Genomic DNA, 19,542 nt, shown 5'->3' with positions numbered 1-19,542 from the left:
TTAAGTTTTTTTCAAAGGGGTAATTTAATATCTAATCTCTAGCCTGATTTATTGAGTTTTGAACTTTTTTTCTTTTTTTAAGCCAAGGCAACACTTAAATTTAGCTGAACAAAATAAAACCAAACTAAATCGAAAATCCCCTCTGAAAAGGTCTTTCTAACTAAAATGTCACAAAATAAAACCATGAATTTAAACTGGCTCAATCCACTTTTAAAAATTTTGTCGTCAGAAATACTGGACATTTTAGGGATTTTTAGGCATAAAAGGCCCTGTGAAAAATATGCTTGGAAAGTTAAGAATGAATTTGGACACTGCTAACAATTTCATTCAGTGTTTGTAGCCTTAATGTTAAAACTAGACAATTATCCCACGTTTTTCCCTTTATTCTGGTCTGGCTCATTATGCAGGATAAACAAACTACTGCTGTAGAAAAACATTTGCAAAACGTTTGCAGAAGAAACTTTCAGAAGACACAAGAGCAAATTTTGAAACACACAAACCCTGCTGAACAAATTTAGGCCGTCATGTGTACCCTCATCTGTACCCACCGCTCTGATACTCTGTGGTTCCCCTCTCCCCCTCTATCCCCTGTGTACCCACCACTCTGGTCCTCTGTGGTTCCCCTCTCCCCCTCTACTCCCTGTGTACCCACCACTCTGTTCCTCGGTGGTTCCCCTCTCCCCCTCTACCCCCTGTGTACCCACCGCTCTGGTCCTCTGTGGTTCCCCCCACCCCCTCTACCCCCTGTGTACCCACCGCTCTGGTCCTCTGTGGTTCCCCTCTCCCCCTCTACCCCCTGTGCACCCACCGCTCTGGTCCTCTGTGGTTCCCCTCTACCCCCTGTGTACCCACCGCTCTGGTCCTCTGTGGTTCCCCCCACCCCCTCTACCCCCTGTGTACCCACCGCTCTGGTCCTCTGTGGTTCCCCCCACCCCCTCTACCCCCTGTGTACCCACCGCTCTGGTCCTCTGTGGTTCCCCTCTCCCCCTCTACCCCCTGTGTACCCACCGCTCTGGTCCTCTGTGGTTCCCCCCACCCCCTCTACCCCCTGTGTACCCACCGCTCTGGTCCTCTGTGGTTCCCCTCTCCCCCTCTACCCCCTGTGCACCCACCGCTCTGGTCCTCTGTAGTTCCCCTCTCCCCCTCTACCCCCTGTGCACCCACCGCTCTGGTCCTCGGTGGTTCCCCTCTCCCCTCTACCCCCTGTGTACCCACCGCTCTGGTCCTCGGTGGTGTCGGCCTCGTGGATGGTGTTGTCGAACCACATGTGGGCCACGGTCATGCGGTTCTGGGTCAGGGTGCCCGTCTTGTCGGAGCAGATGGTGGAGGTGGAGCCCAGCGTCTCCACGGCCTCCAGGTTCTTCACCAGGCAGTTCTTCTTGGCCATGCGCTTCGCCGTGAGCGTCAGACACACCTGCGAGGAGACGCCACCCGGTCAGGTCATTCTCCATTTTCATCACAAGAAATACTGAGAATACGGTTCAGAAGTCAAAGATGGAAAAGTCCATGCTTTGTAATTGGAAAGTCAGGTATAAAAACTTAAAAATAATTATTCCACCAGTTTATTTAAACTGACAGAGAAGGCCCTAAACTTTGAGCCAGTGTTAGTTTTCAGTGGATAGGCCCAGTTATTATAGACTGGCCATTCCAGCAGTTAATTTAGGTGATTCAATCAGTTTCTGTTAGGGATGCACCGATACCGATACCATTATCGAGCCGAAACCACATGCTTGTACTCATACTCATACTAATTAATGAGGTCCCGATACCAGAAGCAGATACTACTTGACGTGCGGCTCCTACTGAGGAGAGAAAATAGCAACAAACTGGAGAAGTCTTTAGTGGAAATCCAATATTCCACACAGAGCTGACTTTATTACAGACGACACTCCCTAAATCAGAGTCTGTGCTGGATTTAACCTTAATGTTGTTAGTGCTGCAGCGTGGAGTCTGCAGTGTTTACAAGATACAGTTGCTAACTAGCCGCTCGTGGCTAACAACTCTGGGATTCTTACGCCGTTTTATGCCCAGAGGCTTATTCATCTGGAAAACTTACCCAGCGACTAAAAAGTCTTCAGAAAATCCAAATTAAAGAGATACAGCATGTCCATATTGAGCTAAAATCCAATCCAATCCAAATGCTGTTTATCGCAAAGTTGCTATAAACACACGAGAAAATCCACACCGATCTGAAGTAAAGGCGAAAAGAGACCATATAGCTGCAGTAATAAGCACTCAATACTATTGTTAAATAAAAATAGATATACAGAATAAAGCACAACTACTGAGGAGCTTTTGGACTTGTCTGTTCTGTCAATGATGGCGCAATAAAAATAAAAAATTACATTGAATTAAAAAATAAAAAATGGCATCTGTACAATTTTGATTTAACTTCTCTTAAAAGTGTCGCCTAATTTACTCAAGGAAATATATATATAGAGTAAATGAACTAATTACAAACCAATCTGCTGTGATAAAGTCAGTCTGTTGAACAAAATGCCTTGTACTCGTATCGGTATTCGGTATCGGCAAGTACTTAAATCAAAGTACTCGCATCGGTTTTAGAAAAAGTGGTATCGGTGCCTCCCCAGTTTGTGTCCCAGCTTTGATTAGCTGGGACACAAACACGATTGCGGAAGTCAAAACTAACTCAGCGATTGAATTCTCCAGGTTCTGTGCTTCAAAATGCAGCATGTCCACATTGCCTGAGGTTAAGTGAAACTTGTGTTAAACAAACTTGTAGCTAATCAATTTTCAGTGCGATATTTTTCAGTCCCCCTGAGGCCAAGGAAGTTGTGGGAGGACTCGTTTTAAAGCCCGGAAAACATGAAGTCTCTATCACTTTCGGGCCCACAGATATCGGCCTTTTACCGGCAATAGTCGATAAAATCCCCAAATATGGACGTCTATTTATAAACAAGTTTCATTGGGATAAAGAGGGTATTCAAACTGACTGTATGGTATGAAACCTTCACTGAATGATGCGTTGGGAGTTTCGAAAGGCATAGATGTTACTTTAGTCGGTAGTAACAGCCTTGAGCTAGAAACAGCATCTGCGTAAAGTGTTGTCACGAAGGTAGAAAAGTACAGTCAATATTGGACATTAACCATTTGATTCTGCCGCCTGACCTTTTCAGTCTCTCGGGATCGCATCGTGGCACGGATAATTGTTTGTGAAATTGATGAATCCTGATGGCAGAGCGAGCGAGCGGGCGAGGGAGGGATGTGCGGGTCTGGAGAGTGGACTGAAAGGCTGATTGTTGTTTGTGGAGGAGGGACGGCCGAGCGTCTGTGAACTCCGTGGAGCGTTGCCGTGTGAGTGTTTGTGCTTGGGAAGCGGAGCGTGGTACAGGTGCTGCGTATTGTGATTCTCCGTATCTGCCCGGTGGGATGCAGGCGCAGGTGCACGGAGGGGAAACATGAAAAGACGTGCTCCATATGGCGTGTAAAAAACAAAAAAAATGAAAAAAAAAAAGAAAAACAGGGAGAAAAACAAAGAAAAAACGCACGGCTCAGACGTACGCGTTCAAACCGAGCATATTTACCCCGACAGCGCTCGTCTTTGCTCACGCCGTGCTGACTTAACTCTGCAGCAACATTACATTTGAGCAGAATGTGGAGATAATGAGTTACATTTACTCATCAGCCTCTCCGCAAAACTGCCTCGGTCATTTGTTGTGTCATTCTACCCGTACGATACTAGATTTAATGCTTTCTGCTGACATTTTAATGCCCTGACACGAAGTAAAAGGAAGATTCAACCATCAAAAGATACAGTGGGAAACATAGGCAGGAAAAATCATTATTATTTCAGAAAATCTTAATTAAATGGCAGTTAGAATCCAATGTTTAATGGCATCTAAGGCCTTTAATTTGACACAATTCATTTAAAGAGAGGGTATTAGGGCTGCAACTAATGATTATTTTGGTAATGGATCAATCAATTGGCTGTGAAAGATGTATTTTTTCAAACTTTTACTTCATAAAGCTGAAGTGGCACCGCTTGAAGATGTGTTGAGTAGAGTAAACTTAAGGTCCTATATCCTGCGAAATCGACTTTTTGGAGCTTTAAGCCATGTTGTTCTGCTATTTCCTTATCAAAAACACCCCCAGAGTGGTTTTTGGCTTCATTCACGCAGTTCTCAGTAATCCTCCTGAATCCTGCTCTCTGAGAAGCAGCTCCGCCCTCTCCTGGTGAACCACTGACTTGTGACACTTTGACGTTTTTTACGTCACAGGAAGAGGCCCGATGTCTGTAATGTTATGCCTTATGGCCTGATATTAATTCATAAAACCGTTGTTTTCATTATTTCTGTTTTCTTATAATTTGTTGGTTAGAAAATGCAATATTGATCTAAAACAGCTGAAACAAACACCACTGGGGAAGATTCAAAGAACCCTCAAAGATGAGCGGGTGGGTTGAAATACAATGTTTGACGAGAGACCAATTTAATATGATAAAAAGCAATGGTTTTGTATAGCCCAATATCACAGGAGTTGCCTCACAGGACTGTACAAACATTAGAGCTCAGGCATAATACGTATCCAAGCAAAAGTATTGTCCAAATAAACATCGGCAGCAGGTGGTGACGAGCCGTGTGGGCGTCCCCAGTCCTTAGACTCTCTCCGACACGGCGAACAAACTCAAAAACCAAGTGGGAGAAAAAAGAAACCTCGGGGAGCATCTCAGAAGGATAGATTCACTCCCATGGACGGACCCGTCGGCTAGACCTGGCCCATGGATTTTGCAGTGATGGGTGCGTGGGGTCCCTGGAGGCTTCGAGGCGAGGGTGAGAGCGGGGAGGGTTGGGCTGTCGGGACCAGGCTCATGGCCGTAGAGTAAAAACAATGCCCCACAGAAACAGCTTCTGTCTTCACTTAGTTCATACGTTTGCAAAAGATGCGAGGTGAGTCTTTACAAAGCTTGAGTAAACAAGCTCACAGCCGGTCGTCTCATGTTTGGTCCTGTTTATTCATCATGCGTGGTCTGCCTCCTACGCCCGACCGTGACACACTTCAAATCTGAATGTACCTCTTTGGACGTTGTTTCTTTTTGGATTTGAGAAGTGCTCAGCGCGTGAGAAGCGTCTTGCCCAAGGACACAACACCAGAACATATTGTGAAGTGGGTAATTTACACTGACAGCGCCGATTCCTTCCGCCTTCACTTAAAAAAAACAACAAAAAAAACACCTAAAGGAGCTGCAGCCAGTGAAAACAGAAAGTCATTTGCATCCTGCCACTGGTGAAACGCGGAGTAATGGCGTCTGAAATGCCAGCTGGCAGACCACGAGGCTGGCTTTGTTTACCGTGGTGGAGAGGAAAAAAGGTATCGCTCCCTGAACGGTGGAGGATGCGACTTGGAAGGTGCTGCATCATTAGAACAATGGCCAGAGCTGCACGTAATTACAGCGAGGGAAACACGGGAGGATTGTTCGGGGTAAATGTGGAGCCGACAGAGCTGCGCCGTAAACCCACACGACTCTACAGCGAGGCTTCGATTTCATATGATTATCACACTTTTCATATGCATTTACTGTATTATGCACTGTCTTTGTTAAACCAGTGCTGCCAAATTTCAGACTATGATGTAATGAGGAAATAATCATATTAAAAGCTTAACAACAACTGAAAGACTGTAACATGTGTCAGTGTTGAACTGTGACAGCAGGGGGCGCTTTATTAGAGGCATAAGACTGATTTATTAGAGCGTCTTGATCTCTTTGGTTTTGATTTAAATGCAAGAAATTGGTTTAGAAATTATCTCACAGATCGAACCCAGGCGGTTGTTGCTGAAGGCTACCAGTCTGAATTTTTATATCTTAAGAAGGGTGTGCCTCAAGGGTCAGTTTTAGGACCACTTTTATTTACAATGTATATTAACTCTATTGGTGATTAACCTTCAATTTGGTTCAACAAAATTTTACTGACTTGAAAATGTTGATGAACTCCTCGAAAACTAAATGCATGTTGTTCTCTAGAAAACAGTCGGTTCTGTCACAGAACGTGTCAGTCTCTGCTTTAGATGGTTCCATTATTGAGAAAGTGCCATATTATAAATATCTTGGCATCTGGATCGATGAGAGGCTCTCATTTAGTAAACATGTCCAGGAGCTAACGAACAAACTTAAAGCAAAGCTGTCTTTTTTCTACAGAAATAAAAACTGTATCCCTCCTAACAAGAGACAACTGTTAATCCAGGCTACGTTACTTTCAATTTTGGATTACGGTGATGTCATATATATGCATTCCACTGCATCTGTGTTGAAGCCTCTGAATGCAGTTTTCCACTCAGCCATTAGATTCATTACTGGAGATGGTTACAGGACTCACCACTGTGATCTTTATGCTAAAGTGGGTTGGCAATCTCTAGAAGCAAGGAGGGAGCAGCACTGTCTGCTGTTTATTTATAAAGCTCTTCTTGGTGTCCTTCCTGATTATTTGTTTAATCTTATAAATGTCAGGTCAAATGCTGACCAGCTGAGGTCTCGGGACATTTTGACTCTCGAGTCTCACCGTGTAAAGACAGAATGGGGAAGTGAGTGGAAATGAGTTTGCGTAGTGGAGGGCTGATTTGAATCATTGCCAAAACACGAACTTTGTTGATTTACTCACCAAAGTAAACCACTTTTTTTCTGCAAATGCCAATGTTTCAGTGGTTCTCAAGTGGGACGACTTCAGGACCCATCAGTGCCCTGTAGGGCAGGGTAGGCAACGTCAGGCCCGGGGGCTAAATATGGCCCTCCAACATAAAACCTTTAAGAATAAAACCCAAGAGAATTTTGAAGAAACAATTATTCATAAATCAGAGACCAAATATGTGAAAAGACTCTAAAATGTGAAAAATACTGTCAATATTTTCACATTTCCCAGCAAAACAGCGCATTAGGTCAAATATTGTGTGCAAAACTTATATTTGTAGAAAAAAGGTGCCTTACTTTGGGCTACAATTGTGAGTTTTGGTCCTTGGCGTTTTGGAGATGAACGCATGAACACTCCATGGTACCCCTGCTATAGGGTGACAAGCTGTGACCCAAACAAAACTGTAAATTGTCATCCAGTATGTCGTCTACAATTTAAAAAAAACAGCCAAATAACATGAATTTCAACTGAGTCCGGTGTCTTTCCATGCAGTTTCAAATGGAAAATTCAAAAAAATATTTTCAGAAAAGCTCGCGGACCCAGAGAAAATGGTTCCGCAACCCATTTTCTGATCCCGACCCACAAGTTGAGAATCACTGTTTTACATTAGATATGACCAAGTGGGGTGCTCTGCCAGGAAATAAAAAAAAATACTGTAACTATTTCTTGCATTTTTAGAGCACTTTAAAAGGGCTAGATGCAAGTTAGCCATTTTATGCTCACTACTGCCACCTCAGGTCATACGTGTAACTGCAGTTTCTATATTAAGCTCGTGCATGACGGCACTTCAGACCCGAATTAACACCTTTTTGAGTGACAGTGCAGGATTTTAGAGGCAGTTGTGGTGAACAGGTCTGAGCTCATTCTACACATTAAGACATTGTTGAAAAATGTAGGGGGAGGAAAATACTTTTTAGTCCCTTTAACAGGTATTTGAGCACATATTTGCATAATAATATTTCTCAAAATCATCTTGGAAAAATGACTTGATATCTGATCAAATCCACAATCATTGGTTTCCCTTCATAACACAGTTTTTAAGAGGCTATAACATCACAAGGTTGAAAGCTCAAAAAGGCTGATTTTCATGATATAGTACCTTTAAATCTGGACAGAATGACTTGAACAAAACCACCAGGGCCGCTCCAAAGGCTGTTCTTTCTCGAATTCCGTTTTTCCGATGCACTTTTGAAGATATTGACTGAAAACCGCGGCACCTCTCCGGCGCCAGCTGTTAAACTCCGCTCGCTCATACAAAGTGAGTGAAAGGCGGCGCTTTGTGAGCCGCGCTGATGGGTTATGAACGTTGCATTATGTGGCTCAGTGGTTCAGTCTGGGCGGTGAATGGGGAGCTTGTTCTCGCCTCGAAAAGCACAGTTTGCAGACATTATTCAAAGCGCTCTCACCTGGCAGCGCGCTCAATGTCTCTTTCGGCTGGAGATGATAACGGGGATGATGGAGCCATTGTGGGTCCTTAAAAAGACTCTTTGTCAAAGTAATACACGGTGTTTTGGACAATAATGGGACTTATTAAGGCAACGATCTTACAAAGTCACTTTTCTGAAGGGGTTTGTGGAGTGGGCGATAATAAAAAGAACGAGTGTTTGAGGGTATCTCACAAAAGAGCTGCGATCGCTCATTCACATCACGTCGGGACATTTTTACTCTCTCCACTCTGAGCGCTCGAATATCTAACAATAAAGGCGACAATTACTAAGGATTTCACATGGTAGGATTTTTGCATTGGCCTTGAAAACAATAGCGACTGGTTTGCTAAAAATAGAACAGAAAACTAAATCATGTCCGGTTTTCAAGGTTGGATATCCGAAACAAGTGAAAACATAACTGCAGAGAAAGTAACTACACTTGGAACTAGGGACTATAGAGTTGAAAAATGTTAAAATTAACATTAACATTATTTTCCTCCCCCTACATGTTCCAGCCATGTCCTAATGTGTGGAATGAGCCCAGACCTGTTCACCACAACTGCCTCTAAAATCCTGCACTGTCACTCAAAGAGGTGTTAATTCGGGTCTGAAGTGCCGTCATGCACGAGCTTAATTTAGAAGCTGCAGTTACACGTATGACCTGAGGTGGCAGTAGTGAGTACAAAAATCTAAATGGTAAATGGTCTCAACTTATAAAGCGCTTTTCCACCTACATTAGGCACTCAATGTGACGAAAATGTGACAAAAATGTGACAAAAAATGACCAAAAAAAAGACAAAAAATGGATTAAAACTTGTGTCGGATCTGCTTCTTTCAAAGGACAATGATGAGGTGTATATCCTCTTTTTACTTATGGATTACTTATACCTTTCTTCTTCAGCAGGACCTGCCTTTTTTTTGTCACAGGGGCAATTCTGAGTTATCTCCGATGGATGGACTCTACCAACTTGAACTAAATCATAGTGATTTTGAACACCTTTGAACACCCCTCAGAGTTAGTTTGGCGTGAAATGGTATCGACCTGTCAAGCTACAGCGCAATTAATGAAAAAGAATATTTATGTCAAGAAACAGCAGCCCAGGCTCCTGCTGCCGCCCAGTGAAAGCCTTCAAGCCTGTAAAAGCACAACTATAAGAGTCCGTTATTAATTAATATTGTTCTTTGCTCACCAGGAGGGAGCAGACAGTGCCTTTGACACGTCTAAACCCGGACTAAACTGCTGCCTCTTGACACCGCCCTTCTCATCTGAGCGCGGCCACCTCTGCGCTCCCTCGCTCATGACTGACAGAGTATTTTTGTTCATGACTCTAAAGTTCAGAAATGATCCCTTTGACGTTCTCCGTCTGCCAGTGTGTAGGAGACGTTCCGCGGTTCGCCGTTTTCCACATGACGAAGCGCGAGATCAGCTACAGCTCTGAATAGACACTCGCGGAAATGGGAAGTGTCAATCTGCTGTTGTAAACAAACACTCCCACACGGAGCTCGAGCCGAGGGAAGGAGAGTTCTGTGGTTACGACTTCCATTCTGAATTTTAATCTCCAGTTCAGGAAGATTGATCATTTTTGCTTGTGCTTTTGAATTATTAAATAGTAAAAAATAGTATGTGTACCCAGCATGTTACATCCAAGGTTGTTGGGTCACTTAGGGGATACTGACCTTTCGCAAAACCCCATCCCAAAACGGTCATTGTCCAATCATACCTCATAGTAACCGTTGCTACAGGACAAAACAATGGAGCGCTGCATGTTTTTATCCCTTTCAAAGCCGAAAAAAAGCTGAAAACAGCGCCTGCCAACTTGTAAGTCAAGGTAAGGCTTGTTTACCATCCGAGTTTGAGTGTGAAACTCAATCCACTTCTTGATAGAGCTAGCTAACAGTTGCTACACTGCAAAAAGCAATTTAATAGATTACTTTAGATGTCTCAATTTGAGCAAAATAATAATTTTTTGTTGATTTCCCCATAGATATATATATAAGCTAGAGTCACTTCCGGCATAACAGGCGGCCATCTTGCCACAGGGAAGCTTTCTGGCGAGCTCAAGTAAGTGAGTGATTAGCACAAACACAAATCCTCACATCTCGCTGAAATTTTCACGGATTTACAAATGGTTTGGTTTCTTACAAACGGTATTAACGTGGCTATACGTGGCTAGAACATGTTGAAAAACAGATTTTCTTTTTTTATTCATACGTATGCAGTGTCATACCTACATCTCTGGGGTTTATAACAAACCAAACCATTTGAAAATCAGTAGAAAATTGGACAAGTTATGGTTATTTAAAAGTACACGCACCATAAAACACAATGTTACGAGTGAGCGAGCTCCCTGTGGCAAGATGGCCGCCGTGTGTGGACGTCGCCCTCCATTGGCCAGCAGCGCGTATGAAACATGTAGCCTTTATGTATCTATGGTTTCAACTAATTAAGATGTAGTTGGGCATTTGACCTAGATTACTTCACTTGTTCTGAGATGTTTCTGACTCGTTTCAATACATTTCACCGTCATTTCAAGTAAGTTTCTCTGCCAATGGGGTAAGAAAATGGTCTTGTCCCATTGCCAGTTTCACTTTCTTATTTCAAGCATGATTTACCAAGATCCAGTCTGAAATGTCATCAAACTAGCAAAACAATCTTGGTTCGATCAGGAAAAGTGTCTAAATTAGTGAAAACCGCTCAAAATAAGATATATTTCCTCAGATCAAGTCATTTAAGCCAATGCTTGATATTTACTTTTTGTAGTGTAAGGGGCGGGGCTTTTGTGAAAGGTCAATAGGTTCATTCACATGACGTCACAACATTGTAAACAAACTATATTTGAAATGGAGAAGGTGCAGCAATGGTAACTGTGAAAAATGCTCACTTTTTGACTGCTTAATATCTCTGTAATGGCTGGACCTATCCACATAAAACAAAAACTGTCACAAAGTTCAACGTCTTCTCTCTCAGCACACATGAACTAAAGTCACGGGGGGGCGACTCACGGTGACGGTGGCCAACAGTCCCTCGGGCACGTTGGCGACGATGATGCCGATGAGGAAGATGACGGCCTCCAGCCAGGTGTAGCCCAGGATGAGCGACAGGATGAAGAAGGACACGCCCAGGAACACGGCCACCCCGGTGATGATGTGGATGAAGTGCTCGATCTCGATGTTGATGGGCGTGCGCCGCACCTCCAGCTCCGAGGCCAGCGTCGCGATCCGCCCCATCACCGTGCGGTCGCCGGTCGCAATCACCACGCCGCGGGCCGTACCTGCGGAGAGAGCGACGGGGGGTTTAAGGCGGGGCTGCAGGTGAATAGGAGAAACATTTGAATCAAGGGATATCAATTTAAAGGTTTTTCAGAGGGGTCTGGATGGGGTTTGGATCTTGTTTAGATTAGATTACATTATCACAGCTCAATAAATCAGGCTGGAAATTAGAAATTTAAAAATCCCTGTGTCGGTTTTTGGCATCCCGAACCAGAAGTTTGGAAATGAGGTCTTTGGCACTTGAGGAGATGTGAGCCCAGTCTTTTTCTGGAAACTCGTATTTTCCTTCCTGAATGCTTTCAAATAAAATATTGTGACATGTGTGGCCTTCAAACCTTCAAAATATTGTCCAAGACAGGAAAGATTAAAGTAAAGGAGCTACTAAAGTGGAGATGTTATAGCAAAAGTGGAACTAAAACCACATTTTGAGAAAACGACCCCTTAATCAAGCTGTAGCGCGTGACAATAGTTTTTATTCACTACTAGACATAATCCTCAATCTAATTTAATGGTTTTAAGACGCAAGAATGTCCTGGGTTTGATTTCTGAGGTGATTCTCCAGAGTTAGTGATGAGTAATGAGATACAGAAATCTCATTAATCTTGTGTGAAACACACATTTATCTGCATAAATAAGATATTTAGCAAACATTTTCAGACGTACAATTATTTGCTAAACTGCAACTTTCATTAAAGTCTCTTTTTCTTTTTTTGGCATTTAGAATATTTCCATTTAGAACAAAGTTAACAGAACAGAACTATTTTTCCCGCAACCCTTGAACGCCTCAGCCTCTCCTCTGGTGCTGCTTTGCTTTGTGATCATAAGGAGGAAAAAGACCTGAAGCTCCGGTAGACGGTGGATTAATAAACAAACGGACATTTCATGAGGATTTCAGCTGCATCGGATATTATCTTTTTGTAAACTTTTGTCATAATGCTAAACTGTTAGCCGCTAACCATTGCTGCGTCTTCTGCTTCAAACATTTGCAACATTTGCCTTAATTTTGGCAAAATACATTGAATAACTTTCAATCCTTTTGAATCCTCCTAAATGATGAGATGAATGCCGTGTTTTCACTGTGTTGGACGAAGTGCATTCATCAGTGTCTCCATCCACCTCTCACCTCAGCCTGACGCTCCTGCAGCTTCTCCTGGCTGCTACAGTTCAACATGCAGTCGATCCGTGCTTCCCGCTCAATAACACACAAAAACACTGAGAGGCAAAGGGCAGAGGGCAACAGGCCGCTCCTCTAACCTGTGAGTGAATGTAGCTTCAGCTCCACTTCCAGCCCTGGAGCTCAGAGAGTCCTGCTCTTCTGAGTTCAGCTGATGCCCACAGCCTCGCTCAGGAAGCTTGTGTAAGTCATGAATATAATATATACACGGTTTCCTTGTGGTTTAAACATGTTGGTAGTAAATTTTACATGATGTGCTATGAGGAATTTTCTCATGTTGTTATGTTATGTTGTGCAGAGGTGCTCAAAGTAAAAATAAGTAAAGTCAAATTCCAATACAAGTGCTGTGGTTCTGAGAAATTCTTCCTATTTTCTTCCTTAATTTGGATAATCGTGAATAATCGTGACATGTTCCCTCACAATAATCATGACTCCAACATTGAGAATCGTGACAGTATGTCCAGCGTGCTCGTGTCGGTGAGTTCTCCTGAAGAGTGGAGCTGTCGGTTCAGTGCGTTGCCGGGACTGGAGCCTGGAGGGCGGAGGTGTTTCCCGCGGGGAGGGTCGGGCGGAGGTGAGAGGTGGGGGCTGACACGGGCTGATGGATGGATCGAGGGTGAATTAAAGCTGTTCGTGGGTGATTGATGCTCGGGGAGGCGCGGGAGGATCTGTGACTGACTGAGTGAGGAGTCGGCGCGTGGCTACATACAAATGAAGCTGCGGCCGCTGGCGCTGGACAACTCTATCACGGAGGAGCCGAGAGGAGGAAATGACTGTTTCTTTGATAGCGACTGTAAAGTAAACTTGACCGGGAGGACTATATTTCTTCCTGGTTTTGTGTCTGTCATCTTCAGCCTCGCATCAGGGACTTTCCCACCACAGATATCACAGAAACGCCATTAAGTATCTGGGCCTGTTCTTACTAACGCATACTTACAGCGGAGCTGTTTGAATTGAGTTCTATCCACAAATGAATGGAGCCAGGCCCTACAATCAAGTATGGCGAGATATGACATGTCCAGTTCATGGCATTTATATAATTTCTGTGGTTTATCCATCATTAATATATTACAAGATGATGTTTAGAGGCTGACAAAAAGCTAAAACTTAACTGAATATGTTTTAGCATTTAGCTCAGAGGCCAGTTACTTACCAGTGTTAATTTTGACAACATATTTCAATTTAGTTTTAGTCTTAGTCTTTTGACGAAAATGTAATTCGATTTTAGTCTAGTTTTAGTCAAAAAAAATATCTTCAATTTAGTCTAGTTTTAGTCGACTAAAATTGCAAGTCAATTTAGTCGACTAAATTTAAGACGAATTTAGTCGACTTTGCATTTATAATATTCATTCTAATCATATTTAATCTTGTTCCTCTGCTTCATGGAGCTGCTCCACATGAACAAAGCTCAGAGCTGCTCCTTTGGCAGTGAATTTACATGATATGAGGCTCTTTCAGACGGTCAATAGAAGTTTGGATGATTTCAGTCTCTCCCTTTCATTTTTATTTAGTCTTATTTCAGTCGACTAAAATATCTGGACATTTTAGTCATAGTTTTAGTCTCATGAAAAACTTTTAATTTAGTTTTAGTCCAATTTTAGTCGTCAAAAATAACACTTTGACTAAAATTAAGATCAAATATTTCAGTCGACGAAATTAACACTGTTACATACACTAATTCTTAACTAAAGTAAAATCTAAAATCCGAACTAGCCAGCCTTTCCAATGGCAATACCAGCACAGAACCAGGTCAAGCCGTGTAGCCGAGGTTCACCACTGGTCAGACCAGGGTCAGCCAGGGATCGGGCTCAGCCCTCGGCCAAAGCACCAAACTGATACAAACAGAGGCTCTGATTGGCCAGAAGAGAGAGGGCAGCCCTCACCAAAAAAGGCAGGTCATATGAGATTCAATATTTCACAACATCATACCGCTGTTGAAAAAAGTTATTTTGGCCATGCTTTTCCCAGTGGATGCTCAGTCAAAAATGATGTTGATCTTACAAACTCATGCTTATGAGCCAGGCGCTCTACCTACAGAGCTAAACAATGGATCGCCATACACCGCGTGTTCACAGAAAAGGAAGTGACGACTCGTGATTTACAGATTATATCTATTGGATCATTTTGTAATTACGACAAATTCGCCTGCACCCACGGGATCGGCGTCTATGATTTTGCAGATCATAGCATTTAGCCACTGTTAGCACAAATTTAGCCACTGTTAGCACAACTTTAGCGGGTGTCAGTAGAACATATGCAAGTAGGTTACGTTCATAGTTTGTCCTTTAGCTGCTTCATTCCTCTAGTATTTGACTTGGCACCTCTGAATAATTCCATAAACCCCACCAAAAGGCATTATTTGTCCACATTGTTCTCATCGGTCTGTGTTTCCTTCAGCAACATGGAACAAGCTACACATGAAAAAACAAATCAAATGCTAGGATTGTACATCGCTTTTCCTTTTTATCTCTACGGTTTCCACGGTCCCAAAGGATGACCAGAACCAGAAGAAAACTGTAGATAGGACTTTGCTAAAGGAAATCATTTTAACAACGGTCTAGCTCTGGCGGCCATGTTGTCAAAGTCCATTCTCCTCCAGAAATCAAGTAAACAAACAGAAAACTGCGCTTATCTTTGTAATTTGATAATGTGGTCCTGATCCAAACACCATGTTCAATTAGACTAAAGGGAAAGTATCATTGAAGTCGATATCTGCTCATTAAAGTAAGCGTTTGCACTATTTACTGTAAAATAAATGAGACAATCTGCAGTTCCTCTTTCATCTTCAAAATGTAAAGCAGGACTACAACCAATGAACTGCAGTCTTACTGACCAACACTGTCTTTACTGTCTTTGGGTAAATCTTGCATAAATTGCTTTCTGGGCTTTAAGTTTCGCCTCATACTTCTTTCCCCTATAGATATACGTTCCATATTTAATAGCTTTAATGTAACGAATGCACTTTGATGATTAATTCTGTCTTAATCTTGGACTTATCTATGCTCTTTAGATCTGTAGCCAAGAAATATTGCTGAGGATGCAGATTCTTTAAATATGGACATTTCGGTGTCATTTTGAATACATCTCAGACCGACAAACTAGAGGTCTGTGCGCACGGCCTTTCAGCATCACAAATATCCATCAGCGCTGGGTAAAAAGGCCTCATGTGATTAGTGCAGAAGCTTTGACTTGTGTGGCTTCGTTGTTGATTGATTTGTGTTTGTTCAGAGGAGTTCTGGGGAAAATTCACTGAAAAAAAGATCCGGCTCTTTTCACAATTGAGATCCTGAACCGGTCATCTTAACCTCTTAACTCCAAACCTGAACAGAGCACATTTTCTCTAGTTTGGTTTTACCCAAATCTAAAGGTACTTGAAGAATGAGACTTAAATGATGAAAACGCAACAAAAAAGTGCCAAAAATGTGACGAAAAATGTATAAAAATACGACCAAAGACAGGCAAAAACACAATGAAAAAGAGACAAAAATACAAGAAAAAATGTATAAAAAATGCGACCAAACGCCGGTAAAAATTAGAAGAAAAAGTGACAAAAATGCAACAAAAAAGAAGACGAGACAAATGACAAAAATGCAATGAAAAAGGGACAAAAATACAACAGAAAAAAGTGACAAAAATACAACAAAAAAGTGACAAAAATACAACAAAAACTGGATAAATAATGCAACCAAAAACAGCCAAAAATGTGACGACAAATGTATTAAAATATGACCAAACTCAGGCAAAAATTAGATGAAAAAGTGACAAAAATACAACAAAAAGAAGACAAGACAAGTGACAAAAATGCAACAAAAACTGGATAAATAATGCGACCAAACACAGGGAAAAATGTGACGACAAATGTATTAAAATATGACCAAACACAGGCAAAAATTTGATGAAAAAGTGACAAAAATGCAACGAAAAGGCGACAAAAAAAAGACTGAAGAGTGACAAAATCGCGACAAAAACAGACCAAAAATGCAACAAAAAATGGATCAAAAATGCAACCAAAAACAGGCAAAAATGTGACGAAAAATTGACAAAAATGCAATGAAACAAAAACCTTTTAGAAAGTGATGGCAACAACAATGATAAAGATTCATTCCGATCCATTTTGTAGGTCTTAGCTTTCAAATGAGGTGTTACCCTGGCCTGTAGGCTCCAGTCGAGAAGCTTTTCTTTGGATAAAACTGAACTGGTGAAAATACGCTCAGTTAAGGCGGGTCTAAGAGGTTAAAGAGCCGTTCAAAAGAGCCACTCGGTCACTATTGAATAAATATACCTTGGACATCGGCTACCTCAGTGTGCGGTTCTGCTTTTTTGAATTTTGTAGTTCATTAATGTGCCTAACGTCGTCAAAGTGCGGATATATTGCAAAGTCGATACACTGTCACACCCTAGAGCTGATACTGCTGCATGTCCTTTCCACTGACGATCACATCCACCCTCCTATACCTCCCCCTCCTTTTCAGACAGAACTGTAATGGCCGCCCTCCCCTGTCCTCCGCCGTGTGTGTGTGTGTGTGTGTGTCTCTGTGTTAGCCTCCAGATGGCTGCACAAAGCGTGGACAGCGGCCCGTGTTTCCGCCGCCGTGTCCCACTGACCCTCCACGCAGTTAGTGGAGAAGAAGCAGATGTTGCGGGTCTCCAGGGGGTTCTCGTGGCTGAACTCCGGGGAGCGGGTCTGAGGCTCTGATTCGCCCGTCAGGGAGGAGTTGTCCACCTGCCCAGGAACAAGAGAAGACAAAGACAAATTAATGAAACCGACGCGTTTACCGGACCAGCTGTGATTCCCAGAGTGGGGCATTAGTGGAGCAGCAATGTTCAGGAAAGCAAACCCGGATAAACAGATGCCGTCCGTGAGGAAGAAGCGGAAAATTATGTTCAAGAGGAATTTTTAGGACGAGACACATGTAAGCTTAATGGCCCTCGACTTCATTTTCAATCAACAAAAGGATCTGTACTTTACTTGAGCAATATTTTTGTCGAGTACACTTTTACTGCACTACATTTGAAAGATAAATATAACACTTTCTACTCCGGTACGTTTCTAAAAATAAATGTGTCCGTGTGTTTTGTTCGCTTTGTTTATTTCACACGCAGAATAATGCACACTCCGGGACACTAGGTGGCACTGTGCAGATGTTCCTGTCAAAGGCCACTCACTCACAAGGAAGAAGTTTTGTCCCCGTCGTGTTGCCGTACACAGGTCGAATTTAGGGACAATTTTTGTGTTTAAAAAGCTGCAAAGTTACTTTTCCCAGCACTTCCAAGCGTATTTGTACTTTTTACTTTGAATACTTAAGTCTTTTACAGCCAATACGCCAGTACTTTTACTTAAAGGGATAGTCTATGAGTTTGCAACGGGAAGAAAAAGTAAACAATCAAATTCCTCCCCTCTTTAATCATAAAGCCCTTCTTAGTTTGCAAAATGAGGACAGCAGGAACAGAATTTTCAATAGTACAAGATCAAGCTCCTCCCCCTCCCTCCTGATTGGACCCCACAGGCTGGTTCACAGGAAAAGCTGGTCTCATTGGACAACGCGGGAGGATACGAGACTCTGATTAGTTGCTGAGATCCGGGAAGGAGGGACTTTGCAAAATATAATAAATACAGTATATAGTATTACTTAGTTTACATCAAAATGCAAGTCCGGGTGGTCCATTTTGCATATTTTATATAATCTGTAAAACATTTAGACTTGCAGACAATCACTTTAATGGGAGACACTACAGGCAAAACCTTTTTTTTCTTTTTCTTTTTTAATTTTCAGGATTAGGGCCAATTTCGATCCATCAGCAACAAAATTATTCACATATTTTGTACCAAAAACTTTAGATTTTTCTTTTTTTCGCCTCATATTTATGTCAGTAATCTGGAGCAAAAGTGTCAAATGCACAATATCTCTAAATTTAAATTCTAAATTGTCACCTTTATTGGAGTAGTATTTGTCCAGGATAAAAAGGCCTCATGTGATTAGTGCAGAAGCTTTGACTTGTGTGGCTTCGTTGTTGGACTGATTCTTGTGCTTGTTTGGAGGAGTTCTGGGGAAAAATTGACTGAAAAAAAAGATCCTGCTCGTTTCACAATTGAGATCCTGGTCGAACCGTTCATCTTAGCCTCTTAACTCCCACCTGAACAGAGCACATTTTCTTTAGTTTGGTTTTACCCAAATCTAAAGGTACTTGAAGAATGAGACTTAATGATGAAAACGCACAAAAAAAAGTACCAAAAATGTGACGAAAAATTTATGAAAATATGACCAAACACGGGCAAAAACACAATGAAAAAGAGACAAAAATACAACGGAAAATGTATAAAAAATGCAACCAAACGCCGGTAAAAATTAGAAGAAAAAGTGACAAAAATACAACAAAAACTGGATAAATAATGCGACCAAACACAGGCAAAAATTAGATGAAAAAGTGACAAAAATGCAACGAAAAGGCGACAAAAAGAAGACGGAAAAGTGACAAAATCGCGACAAAAACGGACAAAAATGTGACGAAAAATGCAATGAAACATATTTACTTGTGGCTGTTTTCGTGAAATCTATGGAGTAAAGCAAACCTGTAGTTTATTTATTTGATAAAGTCCAACAGTGGTAATGTATTGGGGAGATTCCCTGCTCAGTAATCAGCGCTGTGATCTCCAGCTGGAGCCTGATAGTGTCGCAATGATGTTAAACGACTCGAGCGCCTCTGGGGTTAAGAAGGGCAGGTCTAATTTACACAGGATTAACATACTCTCCGTATCGCACCGTCCACACCCGAGCCAATGGCGAATAAAGGGCACAGAGAGGCTGCAAAACTGTCTGATACAGTGGAAGACAAAGCTGTTGACGGAGAAAGTCAGTAAAATCCTGTACATCAACAACATTTTCCTGGAGTTTCAAAGGGTCTAGATTATTTCCACAGATTAATAAATATCTAAAAGCACGCTATGTTGATTAACTTCAATCTAAGTGGTTTCTCCATCATCAAAAACTTGAAAGAGGAAGTTTAGAGGCCACTCGATGTGTATTCGACC

At 42.1% G+C, this 19,542-nt stretch overlaps 1 protein-coding gene across 1 annotated transcript in view; it reads right to left on the bottom strand.

Annotated features, from left to right (window-relative positions):
* Positions 1-19,542, bottom strand: part of atp1a2a (ATPase Na+/K+ transporting subunit alpha 2a) — a 213,653-nt gene that overhangs the window by 133,008 nt on the left and 61,103 nt on the right. Inside the window, exons 7-9 of the mRNA XM_079561009.1 lie at positions 17,118-17,235; positions 11,072-11,340; positions 1,216-1,414 (exon numbers count right to left, since the gene is read on the bottom strand). Of these exons, the coding sequence (XP_079417135.1) occupies positions 1,216-1,414; positions 11,072-11,340; positions 17,118-17,235 (586 nt within the window). The remainder of the gene's footprint in view (positions 1-1,215; positions 1,415-11,071; positions 11,341-17,117; positions 17,236-19,542) is intronic.

Source organism: Gobius niger (assembly GCF_951799975.1).
Source record: "Gobius niger genome assembly, chromosome: 8".
Lineage (NCBI taxonomy): Eukaryota > Metazoa > Chordata > Actinopteri > Gobiiformes > Gobiidae > Gobius > Gobius niger.
This window is presented reverse-complemented; position numbering and strand designations above follow the sequence as displayed.